The following is a 15,570-nucleotide window of genomic DNA, read 5'->3' as shown; positions in this document are numbered from 1 at the left end:
AAGAGACTAAACAAGCTGAAAGGGACCAAACACGCTGAGAGGGCAGCTGCTATTCAATTACTTAAAGCTGGAAGACTGAAAAGAGTATCCCAGTTTCTAGCCACAATTGTTGCATTTCCCTTAGCTGTGAGCCCCCCAATACCCACTTACTAAGACTGCCTCACTTGGGATATGGCAATAAAACTTTGCCTTTTGGCCACAGTGACTACTGGAATTATATAATGTTTTGTGAGTTTTTATATGACAAAGGATGTCTTTCACGGAGGCAAAGCTAAGCAAGAAGTCACTTTGACATGCTGTCACATGGCATGCACCAGTAAGGAAAATGGGACCAGGAGGTGAAAACACTTGACAAAGTAGCTGCCTTGAAAAACAGCCTGCAGCAAGTAGCACGTCCTGGAAGTGGAGGTGAAGGCAGTCTGAGAGAGAAGACAGGGATGTAGAAAACTAAAATTCCAGGCTAGGTGGCCCTTCAAAGGGCAAGCACACGGGAAACAGGGTGACTTTCAGATCGCTTTCCTTCAAGATAGGGGAGTTTCTCTGTCTTAGCACCAAGAGGTTATTACATCAAAGTTATACGCTGCAAAATGCACTTCTGCTCCTCACGGCAGGGCAGCCCCACGATGTCATGGTCAGCCCCCACCCAGCTCTGCATCTGGCGCGGCGGCTGCCCTGGCTCGGAGACGCCCCTCCGCTGGGGCAGCCCCGTGCTCACCCGTGCAGCGGCACCCCATGGGACAGGGCTGGGAGAGAGTGGGGGGCTTCGCTGCTGTCTATGAGAAAAGGAAGCAAACAGACGATCATACAAGTAAAAATAAAAGTGTAAGGAGCTTGCAGGCAGAACCGAAGCCAGGCTTGAAATTGCGGGTACCCTTGTGATACCGGCTCAGGTGTCCCCTTACTTCCTCACCTGCCTCCTTCTCCTCTATTTGTAACAGTGGGTTCTTCGGAGAGTCTGTACACACAGCTTTGTCACTTTAATGTCTGATGTCAATACATGCAGTGCATGCGGGGCATGTGGACACCTTACCCCTCCCTCCCTCCCCATCCAGATGCTCTTCGTCGCTTCTCTTAAGGGCTGCCCTGCAGCAGCAGCCTTTTGCAGCATGCCATGTTACCACTGCACTCACAAGTGTTTGTGCGGTTCCCCCAGCGTCCGCGCTCTCCCTCCTCCTGGCAGCCCTGTCCTTTCCCTTATCCAAACCTGCTTCAGCTGGGGCTGCAGCCACCGCCTGCCTGCCCGCCTGCCGCAGCTCCCGCTCCCTGCGCCATGTGCCACCGTCCTTCCCTGCGCGCTGTGCTGCTCGCTAAGGACATGCTGTGGCACAGCTGTCTGCCTCCTCTGCTGCAGTCAGGCAGGTTTGTATTACCGTGCACGCTGCTGATGTCGAGCTCCTGTCGTGACCCAGCACCACATAGGAGGAGCAAATGAGCTGAGACGTCAACGCAAAAAATTATAGCCATGCGAGCTATCCCTCTGCTCAGCTGCTTGGAGAGTGCCTACATGGTTTGTGTGACAGCACCAGCACACAGAAGCAGCACTGAAATGCAGTTAGCAAGACAGCTGGGAGACAGGCAGCCAGGCAGGCACTGGTCCAGTGACTAAAATGATCGTACCGTGAGCCAGCCTGCAGTGCCTCCAAAAGTCGCTGATTGCTACACAGGAGCTCAGCTTTCCTTGCAATTACTCCAGTTTCCCCCCTGTGACTGCAGTCCGTTTTGGTTTTGTTTGCCTTTTTGTTTCTCCCTCCCACCCACCGGTCTCCCTCTCTCCTCCCGTGTCCTTCTCTCCAGGATGGCGGAAGCAGAGTTGCACAAGGAAAGGCTCCAAGCCATAGCAGTAAGTCAGTTTCCTTTTACTTGCTCTTTTGTCCATAGCCGTGGGTTGTTGGAGGGAAGGGGGGATTCCAGCATAGTGGCTGGGAAGCGCCCGGAGTGCCTGGCTTTTGCGAAGTTGTGTGTGGAATTCCCTGTTCGGGAAATGAGTGGTTAAAATCTGCTTTGCGGGATTTGGCGGAGAAAGAGGGCTCTGAGGAAGAGCGTTGAGCTGACACGTGCAGAAAGAAAAATGTGAATGCACAGTGGCATGCTTAAAAGATTGATGATAGAGAAGAAAAGGAATAAATGGGGAGGAGGGGAGATTGCAGGAGAAAATCAGTACTCTGCTGAATATATATTTTTTCACAGTTGGAGGTTTTGCTTAGCTGATGAAAAAGTCAAGCAAAATGATCTGCTGCAGGATGGCTTTTAGTGCAGAAAATAATTGTTATATTCCTAATTTTAAGACAATCGAACACAGGCACTGCATTATCAAAATTGTGTAATTGTTTGATCTACTCGTTAAACTGTCACCTCAGCTCCATAGCTTGGGCTGCTGAGCACATGATTTCAGACAATTTCCCTGCTGAGCTGCATCATGCCAGGGATAAAATCTAGGCAGGATTGAGCCCGATTTTAGTTATAACTCTTGTTTTCACATTTAGTAGAGTAATTTGGCTTGAGCCATGAGCTCAGCTGGTGCAGACCTCAGAGAAACGTGGGTGGAGACACCTGGTGAGGAAGGGGCCTGGGTGTTGAGGATCCACCGTCATCCTGGCATACAGAAACTGCCAGCTCATCCTGTAGCATGTCACAGGCACCGTGTCAAAAGGCCTGTGTTTCTGTGGGCACTGCCAGCCGGACAGCCCCATACAGCCTGCCCTTGTTCAAGTAACACCCAGCTCTTCTTCCCCATGGCTGAGACATTGATGCAGCTGTGCCAGTCCCAGACAGATGGCACAGTCCGTGCTGGGGACCACACACCTGGAGGTCTGAAGGGAAACAGAAGACAGCAGAGCCCGCATGGATTTTAAGTTTTCTTTCCCAGTTGCCCCAGTGATCAACAGATGCTACATTTTTCTGTAGCTGGTACAGGTTACAGATTTCTTTTGTAGTGTAACAGGAATGGCTGCCGCTGCTTCTGCTGCTGTTCCAAGGTATTTTTCTGAAGTCCACTATTCTGATGATAGGTCCATGGAGATTTAAAATAACCAGATTTAAAAGAAGTAGATATGGGATTTTTCTCTCTAAAATATTAACTGTAAAAGAGCAAATGGTACCATTTGATATGGAGAGGGAAGAAGCTATAACCAGTTAATTTTCAGGCAGTGGAAAGCAGATGCATATTTTTAAGCTGGTTCTCAGTTTTCTATCAACATAGGCATTGCCATATCTCAAGTGGAAACACCAGGAATGTTCCCCCAGAGGCAAACCTCACCGCTGCCTGTAATTTGGGACTCCTTTATGGCAAAACTGTACTGCAGAGCTGCTCCGTGCTTTGCTGCAGTGCATAGCTCTGAAACATTTCTGTCTCCACATTAAAAAAACAAAAGCTTTATATTATTGTTGTTTCTTTTGACTGCTATATAATAAAACACCAGACAGCACTCATTTCCTCATGATGTCCTGGAATCTGTCATCAAAGTAGATCAGGTGCTCTGGTTCTTAGTGCCCTGCATTTCACACCAGTGAGGCCATTATGGATTTAATATTATCACCTGGTGTATTGCAGCTTTTACAGCAGGTTTGTGCTGGCATAGTAGAAGGCCTTGAGAGTCTGAACCTTCAGTTTCTATACATATTTCCTTTTTGGTTTCTATTTCTGTTAATAAATAAAATGTAGTAAGCAATGTTTGCAGTTAATTGGATTGAAAGACTTTACTTCAGCATCAAAAATATTCAGCCTTATTTTAAGTGTTATGCGGGTCCATGAACCAACTTGTTTGCTTACCACTCTGCAGAGCAACAGGTTTTCCATATAATCTTGTTAGGTGACTTTTCTCCTATGCTTGGGCTGCTGCAAATGTTTGTCAGAATGCAGAGAAGTTAAGCATAAGTTTTGCTCCATCAGACTGAGTGACATTACACAAGTTAGGCTTTTCCCTCCTGCCACTGGCTGGCTCAAGTAAGGTCAGTTCTCAAGCGTTGTATGGCCTTTCCCAGAAGAAGAAAGAACTGGCATTTCAGTTCAGCTTGGTGTTTCATCTGTTTGAACACACTGCAGTATCCCTTTGAGATGAGCAGAAGCTTACTCCAGCATTCTGCAATCACGCTGGCTGAATGCTAGACTTACAGAAATAAATCCACTTACCACTGGGTTCTCTACACACTGTTCTCTGTACATTCGCTTCTATAATCACCATGGTAAATGAGTTTGCTGGGAAATGTGCAGAGTAAATTTTAAGTGTGTATCACTGAATATTTAAAGAAAACAAATCCAAAAATAGAAATATGAACTTTAACACCAGAAAGCTGACTGGTTTTGAAGTATTTGATTTTATACTTTGTTACCTTGACTTATCACAGTTTTAATATATGCCTCTCTGGAACAGAGGCAAGTGTCATGGGAAGAGGAAAAGAAGGAGTCTACTGTTAGGACATTAATCTAAACCTCAGTGAATGTGAGTTAGCCACTTGTTTTGTCTGCAGCAAGTACTTAGCCTCTCTGTGCATTCATGTTCTGTCTGTAAACTGTGAATAATTGACTTTGCCCTTGTCTTAGGGAGCTGTTAGGGGTGCATGCAAGATTGAGCTGTACTTGGATGCCATGGTTTACCAGGGCAAGAAATATCTAAATAAGTCTTTGAAAAATGGAATTTGTGATTCAAAGACCAGAGAAGCTTCAAATGTGTATGTTTTAGTGCCATTGAAATGCTTAAGCTGTGATTTTCAGATCTTTGCGACGTGCCTAAAACTCACTCACTGACTATGGCAAGACTCAGAGCACTGTGCAAATCTGGTTTGAGAAGCAGGAAGATGTGAGACAACTGCTAAAAAGTGGAACCTAGTTCTCTCTGCTTGGGGGGAAGACATAAACTTTGTGTCGTGGAGAGGTTCTATGATGACTAGGAGCATTTAGTTTTCTGATCCTTACTTGAGCAGAGGTCACATCACATCTTCCAACTTGGATGTGTGCTATGGATACTGGTAAATTTTTCTGCCATGACACACTGCTCTTAGCATCTGTCTGAGCCTGAATCACCACAGCATCCATCTGGTGTTCTACCAGCAATGGAGCTGAGTGGTGCCCACTCTTAATACTGTAGGGAGATGCCTTCAGGAAGCATACAAGAAGTTAAAAGAAGAGGTCTGAAGCAATCTTCTCTCTGAGCTTGTTCCTGTATAGAGCACTTTAGTGTTTGCGTCTGCTTGTTTCCTGAAGGTGATTGGTGGGTAAAATTCTGTGTGAAAAAGGAAGCATTTTTGTGGCTTTAAAAAATATGCTGGCTGCAAGTTGCTCAGAAGTTGGGAATGTACATAGTCCCAGACTCAGTGGCCTGGGGACAGGTGAGCTGACTTAATTTTTCCTATTTTGGATAAATAACATGTGTGACCCCAAAATTTGTTATTTGGCCCCTTATCTCTTAGTGTAGAGAGCCCCACAAGATAGTGATCTAAACATAGACAAGCATTTACAAAACCTAAGTATTTTCTGTCCCCTTTCTAGCAATCACAAAGCTGGGAAGTAGGGTGTTGAGTACCAATTGGTGCATTTGGGATATGAATGCACATATGATGCAATGAACTTGTGTTACCCATGCCTCAAGTAGATTAAATGCAATCATTGAGGGGTAGCACTGAGGAGAAATTGTCAACTAAAGCAACAACCAGCACAGGAGTTGGAGGAGGTTTCCAGGTTCAAGAGATGTCCAGCCTACAGATTCAAGTGGGGAACTACTATACTGATTCCTCAGGAAATAAAAACAACAGCCGTGATGGTCCCTTACTTACAAATGCCCAGCTCAGAGAACCAGTAGCTCAATTATAGTATCACTGACACTCAGTTAGCCTCACCAAAGATACCTCCTGTCAAGCAAGGCCATTCTTGCTTTTTCTATATTGAGCTGAATCTAACATTACTTAGATGTCCTGAGGGGGTTGACCTACTACAGCAGGACAGTGGGGGTTGAAAATAGCCCCCTCCTGTATCAGTGCGGTCTGCCTTACATGGATTAAGGACTGGCTTTCTGACAGGTCTTAAAAAGTTGCTGTTTGTGAGGGAGACTGCTGTTCCTTGAGAGCAAAGGCGCAAGAGAACTTAGAGGAAGCAGCTTTTCAAGATTTGAAGGCATTCCCTAGTTGTAATTTGATACAAATGAACATTGCTGGTGTGCAGGTAACATAAGGAGTGGTGGAGGAGCTGGATATACTACATCAAGAGAGCAAGATTGATTATTTGGTAAACTGGATCTTCCATTTAAAGAAGTACTTCACACCTGTATACAGCAGGCATTAAAAGAGGGCAGTATGGGTTTGTGCATCCAGATTTAAGGTAGTATGGGGCTGGCACCAGGGCTCTGCAGTCTGAGCAGCGCTGCCTTTCACATGGAACAAGAGCTAGCGTGGGAGGTAGTACAACAGGGGCAAGGAGGGGGATACTTGTCCTGCACAGGAGATGAGTTTCACACCAGTTAAAACTATGCCAGGTGAGATTTGGAAGTCCTCCCAAACAGGAGCTAGGTCCATTCATGTTTACATATAGCACTGCACTAATTTCTCAATAGGTGTTTGAGAATACTAATACAATTAGAATAGTAATAAAATATTTTGGAAAGACAGTACTGGTATAGTTTCAGTATCACAGTTGCTGGCAAGCTAATCATTCTGTATTTCTGCATTGGACACTCAACAACTGCAGTGAAGATAACTTGATGTCCATAGATTTCAGAAAATTTATTGACAGAAAAGCCAGCATCCCTTCTGCCTCTTCCCATCCTCCCCTTCCCTCCCAATAGCTATTACTCCACACAATGAAAACCCATGACTAGTACATCATACCCAGGGTCATTTTACTGTAACACTGCTCCACAATTTTTATGAGTCCTTCCAGAGATCATTGTCATGAAAATTAGAAACTTGTGTTGAGGATCACCTCAAAAGATGTGTCAAATTCATTTAATCAACAGTTTGCTTTTGCTGTGATAGCTTAATACACTAGTTTCCAATGCCTTCATTTAGGAAGTAATGCTTTTGTCCTCAAAGTTAAGCATGGGATCAAATCCCATGTTGTCTGAATCCAGTTGTCTTCAGACCTAAAGACTGCAGGGAAAAATAAAAATGCAGCAAGATATGGTAGAAGTAAGCCAGCTGTGACTTTTCTGCTTGGAAAATAGGTGAGTGAGAAGAATCTGCAGAAGGTGTAAGTGTTGTGGAGAGAGAGGATAAGTAAATACTACTTAGAAGCTTTGGCACAAGGATCAGTAGGTATCTAAGGAAGGTAACAGTTGTGGACAAAACAAACCCAAAAAAATGTTCTCCTTGTAATGAGTTGTTAAGCTGTAGAGCCCCATTCTCCAGGATGTGGTGGATGCTGAAGAGTGCACTTGGGCTTGAGAACAAACCAGGTATGCTCATGGAAGTGGAATCCATAAAGGACTTTCTCATTAGAAGCAATTTTTGAGTTGCAAATTATTAGAGGCTGGCAGAGAAGATTTTTATCTGTTTACCATGCTCCTGGTTCAACTTTAGGCACTGTGAAGCATGGGTTAGATGTGCTGATGAAGTGCAGCCATCCTATGTACTCAAACACATGCCTGGAGCAACCAAATCTTGAAGTTTTGACACTAGAGAAAGCCCCTTTTGCAATACCCATTTGAATTCAAACTCATTCAGTATTGCTACATAGTTTAATCCAATTTTCTCGTTCCCATTTTCCCCCTCATTGTCTTATTTGCTCTTATCATATTTATCATATCATATTTATCATAGCTTACTTATCATATTTATGGCCCTGATTAATCACAGCCATTCCTCTGCCATCTCATTCCTCAGTGGTCCCAACATCCAATTACCTGAAACAGAAAAAAAATCCTCCTGTAGCTGTAGCTCTTCTCCTTTTACATTCTGAGCTAAAAGACTTGGGGACTAGTGAGACCTTACCATAATTCCAGAGTACTCTGGTGAGGAAGACCTGGCAGAGTTGAGTCTGCATCCTGCTGCAAATATTTCCAGGGATGGGTTCAGCAGGAGCAAACTAGGGGGTTAGCACAAACTAAATCTAAATAAGATCTGTATCGTGAGCATGACACGAATCTGTGAGATCCCTGTGAACCTCAGTGCAAATCAGCCAGAGGAGAGAAATTATGTTCGCATTGCTGTAAAGGATGAAGAGAGGTTTCCCTGCACACGGATCTGCAACCCTACCCTGGACTGCAGCAATACCATGAGTCAGCTTCATGGCAGGCCTTACACAGAGAAATACATGCAAGCACAGTTCTATCTTGCCTTTACTTTTGTAGTATATAAAGCACTGGGAGTTCATGCACAGCATATGAAATGTTACAGCCTTTGCCTATTCTAAGCCAAAAGTCAAGCAAAAATGCCTAAAGTATCTGGAAACTAAAATTACCTTCTCAAGTTTTATCTGTATTTTTGCTTTAGGAATGTTTAGATGACAGCAAGAGAAGCAGAATTATGACGAAAAAATATTTGTGTCAAAGTATCAGTGAAAACTAGGTAGAAGACTAGAGAAACCAGAAACCAACTTGCTCTGAGAAATTTCTAGACAGTTTCCAGACTTACCCAAACTCAACTGTTTAAATTTAGAATTGTTTCCACAGCACATTCCTACCCCTTAACACATCACCAACATCTCTTGAGCACAGGCAAGAAAGCTGAGATACTGGATTTTGTTTTGTGCCTTTCAAATTATATTTTGAAAAAGAAGTTGAAAATAGGTGAAAAGGTTTTGTGATTTTGTTGTTGTTGTTAAGTCTCTGGTTAAATAAAATAGTTGTGAAAGATCTACATTTTTGGATACTACTGAACAGCTCTAGCCTGGAGTGTAACTTCAAGGACAGATTTCCTGTACTGTGGTATTAGTGGGGTAGCTGTTAGTCTGAAGCCAGACTGTGGGATTTACATGCCATTCTTAAAGTAATGGATAGCTGGGTAGCCAGGCTGAAGGTGGGATAGGCCTAGAAGGGGTGGCACAGAGACACTCAGCCTCTCCTTGAGCAGTCCTGCTCTTTCAGGAATCACTCCTTGTATCCAACTCCTTACATGCTTTACAAACGTTGTTTTATTCTTGCACAGAATGAAGTGTATCCTTCTTGCAAAGGACAGTCACAAGCAAGAGGGTTCATCTGCCAAGTGTATTTGGGAGAATATTGGACTATGCATCTCTAGTAAATTATTAATTACTACCTTGCCCTCTCTCAAAGGGCACATGAGCGTGTGCTGAAGGCACTGGTTGGACTGAGGATGCCTTTCAGAAGCAGGGCTTGGAACCAAAGGGATGCTACACCTGCCTCTGTCCCTAATTTCCTAGAGCAGAAAAGAATTTTCTGTTGCAAATTCTGATCACGGAAAGCCACGTGGTTGCAAGGGTTAACATCACGAAACAAGTGGGGTGGCAGTGAAATAGGTATGGCTTTTTGGCAATCGCACACCAGACCTGTGTAGTTCTTGACACACAGATGCTTTTTGTTACTTAGCTGACTTCCAGAGAGGTTAGATGCTGGAGGCGTGTAAAGCTTTCTTCCTCTTCGCCAGTAAAAACAAATGCTCTCTGTGCACAAAAAAAAGGCCAGCAACCAATGCAGTTTGGAGTGCTCTTTTTGGAAGGAGACAGACCTCCCCTCATCTATGAGTTGCTGCCCCTTCCAGACACACAGAGCTCAGGTTGTTGATTTAGGCAGTACTCAGACTGTTTTAATTTGAGCTGCCAGGATAATTTATCAGGATCCACAGACAACAATCAGCAGGGTGGGGCTCAGCCCCTCTGCAGTTCCTAATAATAGCAGTCCCTGGCAATCAGCGCTGGAGGTTTGGGACGGCAGAGATGTGTTCCGATATTTCCAAAAAATTACATACCTTGAAAGAAAGCCTTCATTTTACCAGCAGAGAACCAAATAAAAGGCACTTTCCAGCTTTTTGGGGCTATGTCATTGACAGCTTCTCTGCTTCAGCCATGTTCCTTTGCCATGCAGAGTTGCAAGCAGCACTGCAGTAGAGGGAAGTAACCTGGTCAACTAATGGCTGAAGAGACCCTTTTAAGAGGCTGACTATTGCAGACAGAAATTGGAAGCCAGGTTGCTGTGTAATTTATTAGTGGAGGAGGGAGAGCTGAGCAACCCGTGGGGCTGGCTGCAGTCGCACAGCTGCAGTCTCGTTACGGCACAGCAGCAGCAGGAGAGAGCGCAGGGCTGAGATGGCTCAGAGTGGGTGTGAGTGCCTGGCCATTAATTAACCAGCTGGGTGCCACTGTGGGATGACCGGCCTGTCCCGGAGGGAAAGGGTATACAAGCACGTACACACCCCCTCCCTGTTAACCTCTCGTGGAACACCTCTGCTCTTCGCCACGTGCCAGGTCCTTGGAAAAGATCCTGCTGACAACCATGGGTTTTTAAGGATCCCTAGTCTTCCAACTGTTTCCCATTTGGAGCATAAAGCAAGCATTTGGCATCCAAGGTGTCACTAAATTTACGATAACTGCAGCACAGGGGACTGGATTGTCTCATGTGCTGGCATTGGTACAAAACTGCTGTCTTGAATGTGTTGGCCAGTTCTGGCAGCTCTGTGCAGATAGTGTTTGAGAGTTAATCCCTTATCTCTTTTGAATCCTTAAGTACATTGACATAAAAAGTAAGGCTCAGTTGTTAGTCATGTATTTTTTCTTAATAAAAACAAGCATATGCAAGCACTTGCTGCATGTTAGTGAAATAGGCTCCAGCAGAAGTCTGATTCAGCATTAAAAGCTGCATCTTTAAGACTGCTCCTTGTGGTAGGGATACCTGCTGTATTAGGAATGTGCATAAACTCATCACAGCATCACCGAGATCTTAGCAAATTGTTCTGGTTAAGGAAGTAACTTCTAACCAGATAGGAAAAAAAAATCTATAGTTTTTAAAAAATAAAATAAAGAACAGCCTAAATGTAACACTTTTAAGAACTGTGTCCCTGAATCAGTAAAACACTGGGAAGTACTGGTTGGTTGTAGTAAATTTACAGTTGTCATTGCTGAAGTTTCAAAATGTACAAGATTTAGACTAAAATAAGATATAAAGTATAGTGTATAGACTATATAGGATGTCTGAAACTCATCTGTGAAGTAAAGACCTGTTCACACTTTTCATGCTTTAGCTTTAGATTATCAGATTGCCAACTTCCTGGGTGCCTGAGGAAAAATAATAGAATTGAAGTGGTTTATGAGTATTCTTTTCCTTATCATGTGTGGCATTGCTTATGATGCTGATCCAAGATTTTGGTGAAACTGATGACACCGACCTCCTCCTCTGTGAATTTTTCAGTAATTCACAGTATTGCAGGAGAGTTGTTCCAGAATCAATAGAGCTTACAATGTAGGCAGCTCTTTACATTTTTTTTCCCTGGGCTTTTAATATGATGTAATAATTCATAATTCTGAAGACAGGAGTTGTTCTAAAGATCTTTTCACTTCTGAATGGAGCAGACGGAAAATCCTGCTGAACTGAAGAAACCTAGTAGGAGTTGACTTTTACAACTCTGCCGCAAATCTCAGAGGATTTCAGAGGTGAATTTCCCTCTGGATTTGGCCCCTGTATCTCAAGACTACACTGTCTGCAAACTCACTGCCCATGAAAGCAGCCCTGAAACACAGATCTAAGGAAAAAAACACCGGTATTTTGGTGGTCCAAGTATCTGCAGCTACAGTTTCTGCTACATTTTGGTCTGTTACATTTTACGGCAAGCCTCCATCCTGGCTTAAACATACAGGAAAACAAAAATAGTCTTTGGTCTCTGTTAGTTTGAAAACACATGCTCATTGGTAAAATAAATCCAATTTACATTGAAGTGGATAATATTAACCACATGACTGTGGGCAAGTCATAGGTGACTGGTGGAAAGGTGGTGAAGTGGTTATATACTGTTACTATCTGTATGGATTGGAGAGTGGTTTGACCAAGCTCATCTGTATGCCACTGAAGTGATAAAGAGAGTTTAAAATGATACTGGCATATTACCTTTTTCACATGATGTCTTCAAAACAAGGATTCTTACCACCTAGTACTTAACAACTGCTGACTAACATTTCTGAAGAAAGAGTGATAGTGGATAATGCTGTGAACAGTATTCAGCAGCCTCATCTATCATGGAAAAGGCATTGTGTGTATATATATGTGTATATACATACAAATACACACATGAAATGTGTGGAATATATTCTGGAATGCTGTTTGTTAGGCATGTGGAATGGTGTTTTGGTCAGACCCATGCGGGGTGTTAGTCTCCAAGAAATCCATGGGCAGAAGGGAGAAGAGTCCAAGAGAGTCAGGAATGATCCGAAGTGGAAGAAAATTACTGCTGAGGCAAGACAGAATTGTCTGGCCTGGTGAAGAAAATACCGAGGTTTAGCTGATCTTTCTTAAGGGTAGAAAAACCTTCTGCATTCCTTTGAGAGTGGATCACCAGTATTTTTGCTTATTCTCAGATGTTTCTCAGTCAACCGATGATTACTATTCTGAATATAAAGGGTTCCTCTGCAGCCAGTCAGTTTCCTTGCAATGCCAAGCATAATCCTTCCCTGAGATTTGGCAGCATACAAGCAGTATGGATGCTTGCAGACCCAGAAGAGCAATTTAACCCAACTGCAGTGGCAGAAATCTGAAGCTGGGTTGGTTTACTTCGCATTTTGAATAGGCTAAGTGTGTGAGTAGTCAGGCGCTGGAATTCAGGTATGTTGGGTAACCTGATCATGTTTGAGAACATAAGATTACCTTTCTTCCTGTAGGAGAACCATCAGTCCCTATTCTCTTCTGCAGCAGGACCGTATTCTGCTTCCAATCAAGTTTATAGGAATTCTGCTGCTATTTTCTGAGGTGAGCAGGAACAGACCCATAGTATCCCCATAAGTATTCACACAATTTCTAACTCTATCATCACAAAAAATGCCAGGTCTGTGCCAATTCAGACGTGTAAATCAGACTTTCCAGGACGAAGTATAAGGATGAGGATGAATAGAGAAAATGAGATTCATTATTTGTCTAAACTTAAGAGTTGCATCCTTTGCCCTTTGTCAAATGCTCATATCAGCAGTACAGAGGCACAGTTAGAAAGTGCCTAAACTCACCTATTGAAAGTTCAGCTTTTTATGTAAAAAAAAATATACTGGATTTTAAATTCCTTATGTTCTTGTTCACCCACAGGAGAAAGGCAGTTTTGACAGCTTGGTTCTTATAATACCCACTGGTCTTGACTTCTTCCCTTTTAATGTTACCTAGAGTGCAGATATACCTTTGCTGGAATAAGCTTCCCATGCTTTAACTGTGCTTTGCAAGGAGCTGCTTTTTCAGTACAATCTTTTTCAACAGAAGTTTTTTCTCTTGGTAGAAATGTTACAAATGGGAGCAGGGGGCAGGGGGGTTTGGAATAAAGAAAAAAAATTATAGTAATGATAGTACTGTCTGTTTTTTCTGTTCAGGCAGAGGGGAGAGAAAAAATTTTAAAAGAGGAGATATTTTCAGCTTTAGTGAAACCATGTTTGTGGTTTCTTTGTTAATCCTGGAAGGTGTAAACTGTCGAGGCTCAGCAAACTGAAATTTCCCTAAGGCTCTAGCCTAAAATCAAAGGGGATGAGAACCCTACCCTTCAGCTTGTGTAAGCAGAATGAAAGTATCAATACTCTGATTGAATTTTGTTGTTTTCCTTTTTATCCAACCCAAACTGTCTTTGAGTTGCCTTTGCAAAACAATGCAAAACTTTGCACTGAAACTTTGGAGCCAGTCCTTAGGGCCTGTTCAGGGGCTTGAAAACAAATAGTGCATAATTTGTAGGGCAAATAAATTGTCAAAGGCTTCTAGACAGCTCAACTTCAGGCAAATTTCTTTGTGGCTACACCTTGACCTGTATGTGCAGAAAGCCTTTCAGCATGCATTAAGGTAAAGCAACAGGTTCTCAGATTGTAACATCTGTACAGGTTTATCTTTATTCCTGTGTTTTAAGACAGCTCGCATCATATTTAAGAAACTGATCAGAGAGAGCCTTCTCTGCTGATGTGCAGTTAATATTGCACTCCATTTCAAACTTTGTCCTTTTTCAGCAGAATTTTTTATCTCAATAAAGCCCCACTTAAATAATGAACAATAAGCAACTGGTTTGCTTGTGGATATATTGCTGAAGCATTACATGTTTCCAGATGCAATCCAGAATTGCAGGTATTGGGTCCTTAATAAAGGTGGCAAAGCTGGTGACAGCCTCTTACTGTGTTGTAACAGAAATTACCTCCTGAGTTGTACAGTGTTACAACTATTACATTGGGGTGTGACTTAAAAACCCCACTCCTTCTTTCCAGACCAGTTCTTCTCCCTTTAACAAACAAACTAAACAAAACAGTCTTTTGGCTATCTGAGAAATAGCAACAGTGGGTTTGGCTGGTCCCAGAGTTGAGCTTTTTTCTACTGTGAAGTGCATCACTTTCCAAAAAGTTACTGTGTAAGTGGCATTCAGCTTTCAAATTTTATTGTCTTTCAGAAGTTAATGTAGAATATCTCCTCTACAAAATATTGGAAATATTTTCCTTGGTTAAAAGACATTAAAAAAAAAATTACGATCATTTGGAACATATCTAAGTCGTACACTGAAGTACCTACATCTGTACAAAGATGCACATCTGGCTTTTAGGTCCGCTAGGTATCCAAAACATGTCCTCATTGTAACAAATCAGATTACTGGAAGGGATGTACAACAGCTATCAAAGGTAATGGAAACAAGCTGGTGTTGGGGAAGATGAAACAGGAAAGCCTTATAAATATGATTGCCTGATAAAAGACTTTGGGAATATGAAAACTACAGGCGACATCGAAATGAAAGCCACTTTTGAAATACCAAATCTTAGTTACTGAACAACTGGAAAACAATGGTATGGCCACTGAAGGTAATCCCCTCTTGATTGAACAATACCCTCTGCTTGCAGGCAGGTCCAAGGGTCAGAGCAGACCCTACTAGCTCAGCAGAAGGGGTCCAAAGAGTAGTTTTTAGAAGTTAAGATGTAACACTCTATGGTAATATAAGAACTCTTATAGGCTGTATGTAAATGCTATAGGATTTGTATCTTGTATTAGATTGGTTAGTGACAATTAGAATATTCAGTACAGAACATGATTTATTGTATTGTAACCAGGACTTCACACACTCTTACTCACACTCTCTTACACACTCTTACTACTTCTTCTTCACTCTCATTCCTCTTGCTCTCTCTCTCTCTTTACTTACCCGCTTACTCTCTTGCTCTCCTGGGCCTGCTCAGAGCTGAGTCTGGCAGCTCTAAGCAGTGCCCCTGTACCCACACCCTTTGCAATAAACCGCATGTTCCAAGATCTGACTTCAGAGATCTCTCGTCTCCGTCCGTCCCGACCGTCCGACCCCCCAGAGCTCCCGCAGTCGGCAACTTGCTCCAAGATCAGCAGCTGAGGGAAGCAGAGAGCAGTTAGGGTGAGCACAGCTGCCTCTGCACTGTACTGGGGTGTATGGCATCCATTAGCTCCCCATCTGACTCAAAAATACATGCCAAAGAGCCTTACTCAGTAAACTCAGCATGAAGTCTAAACTTTTGTT

At 43.0% G+C, this 15,570-nt stretch overlaps 1 protein-coding gene across 5 annotated transcripts in view; it reads left to right on the top strand.

The window, feature by feature from the left end:
* The first annotated feature begins 1,344 nt into the window (after nt 1-1,344).
* PALM2AKAP2 (PALM2 and AKAP2 fusion) overlaps nt 1,345-15,570 on the top strand; it is a 267,420-nt gene continuing 253,194 nt past the window's right edge. For 2 of the 5 annotated variants that reach the window (XM_039567787.1, XM_039567786.1), the window contains exon 1: nt 1,432-1,840. In XM_039567787.1, coding sequence (XP_039423721.1) covers nt 1,796-1,840 — 45 coding nt within the window. In that variant the 5' untranslated portion in view covers nt 1,432-1,795. Of the gene's footprint in view, nt 1,841-15,570 lie in introns of all 5 variants that reach the window. The other 3 variants (XM_010401306.3, XM_039567784.1, XM_039567783.1) reach the window with 3 other exon arrangements.

The sequence above is a fragment of the Corvus cornix genome, chromosome Z, assembly GCF_000738735.6.
Source record: "Corvus cornix cornix isolate S_Up_H32 chromosome Z, ASM73873v5, whole genome shotgun sequence".
In the NCBI taxonomy this organism is placed as follows: Eukaryota; Metazoa; Chordata; class Aves; order Passeriformes; family Corvidae; genus Corvus; species Corvus cornix.
The sequence above is the reverse complement of the archived record's forward strand: the minus strand, read 5'-3'. Positions and strand labels throughout refer to the sequence as shown.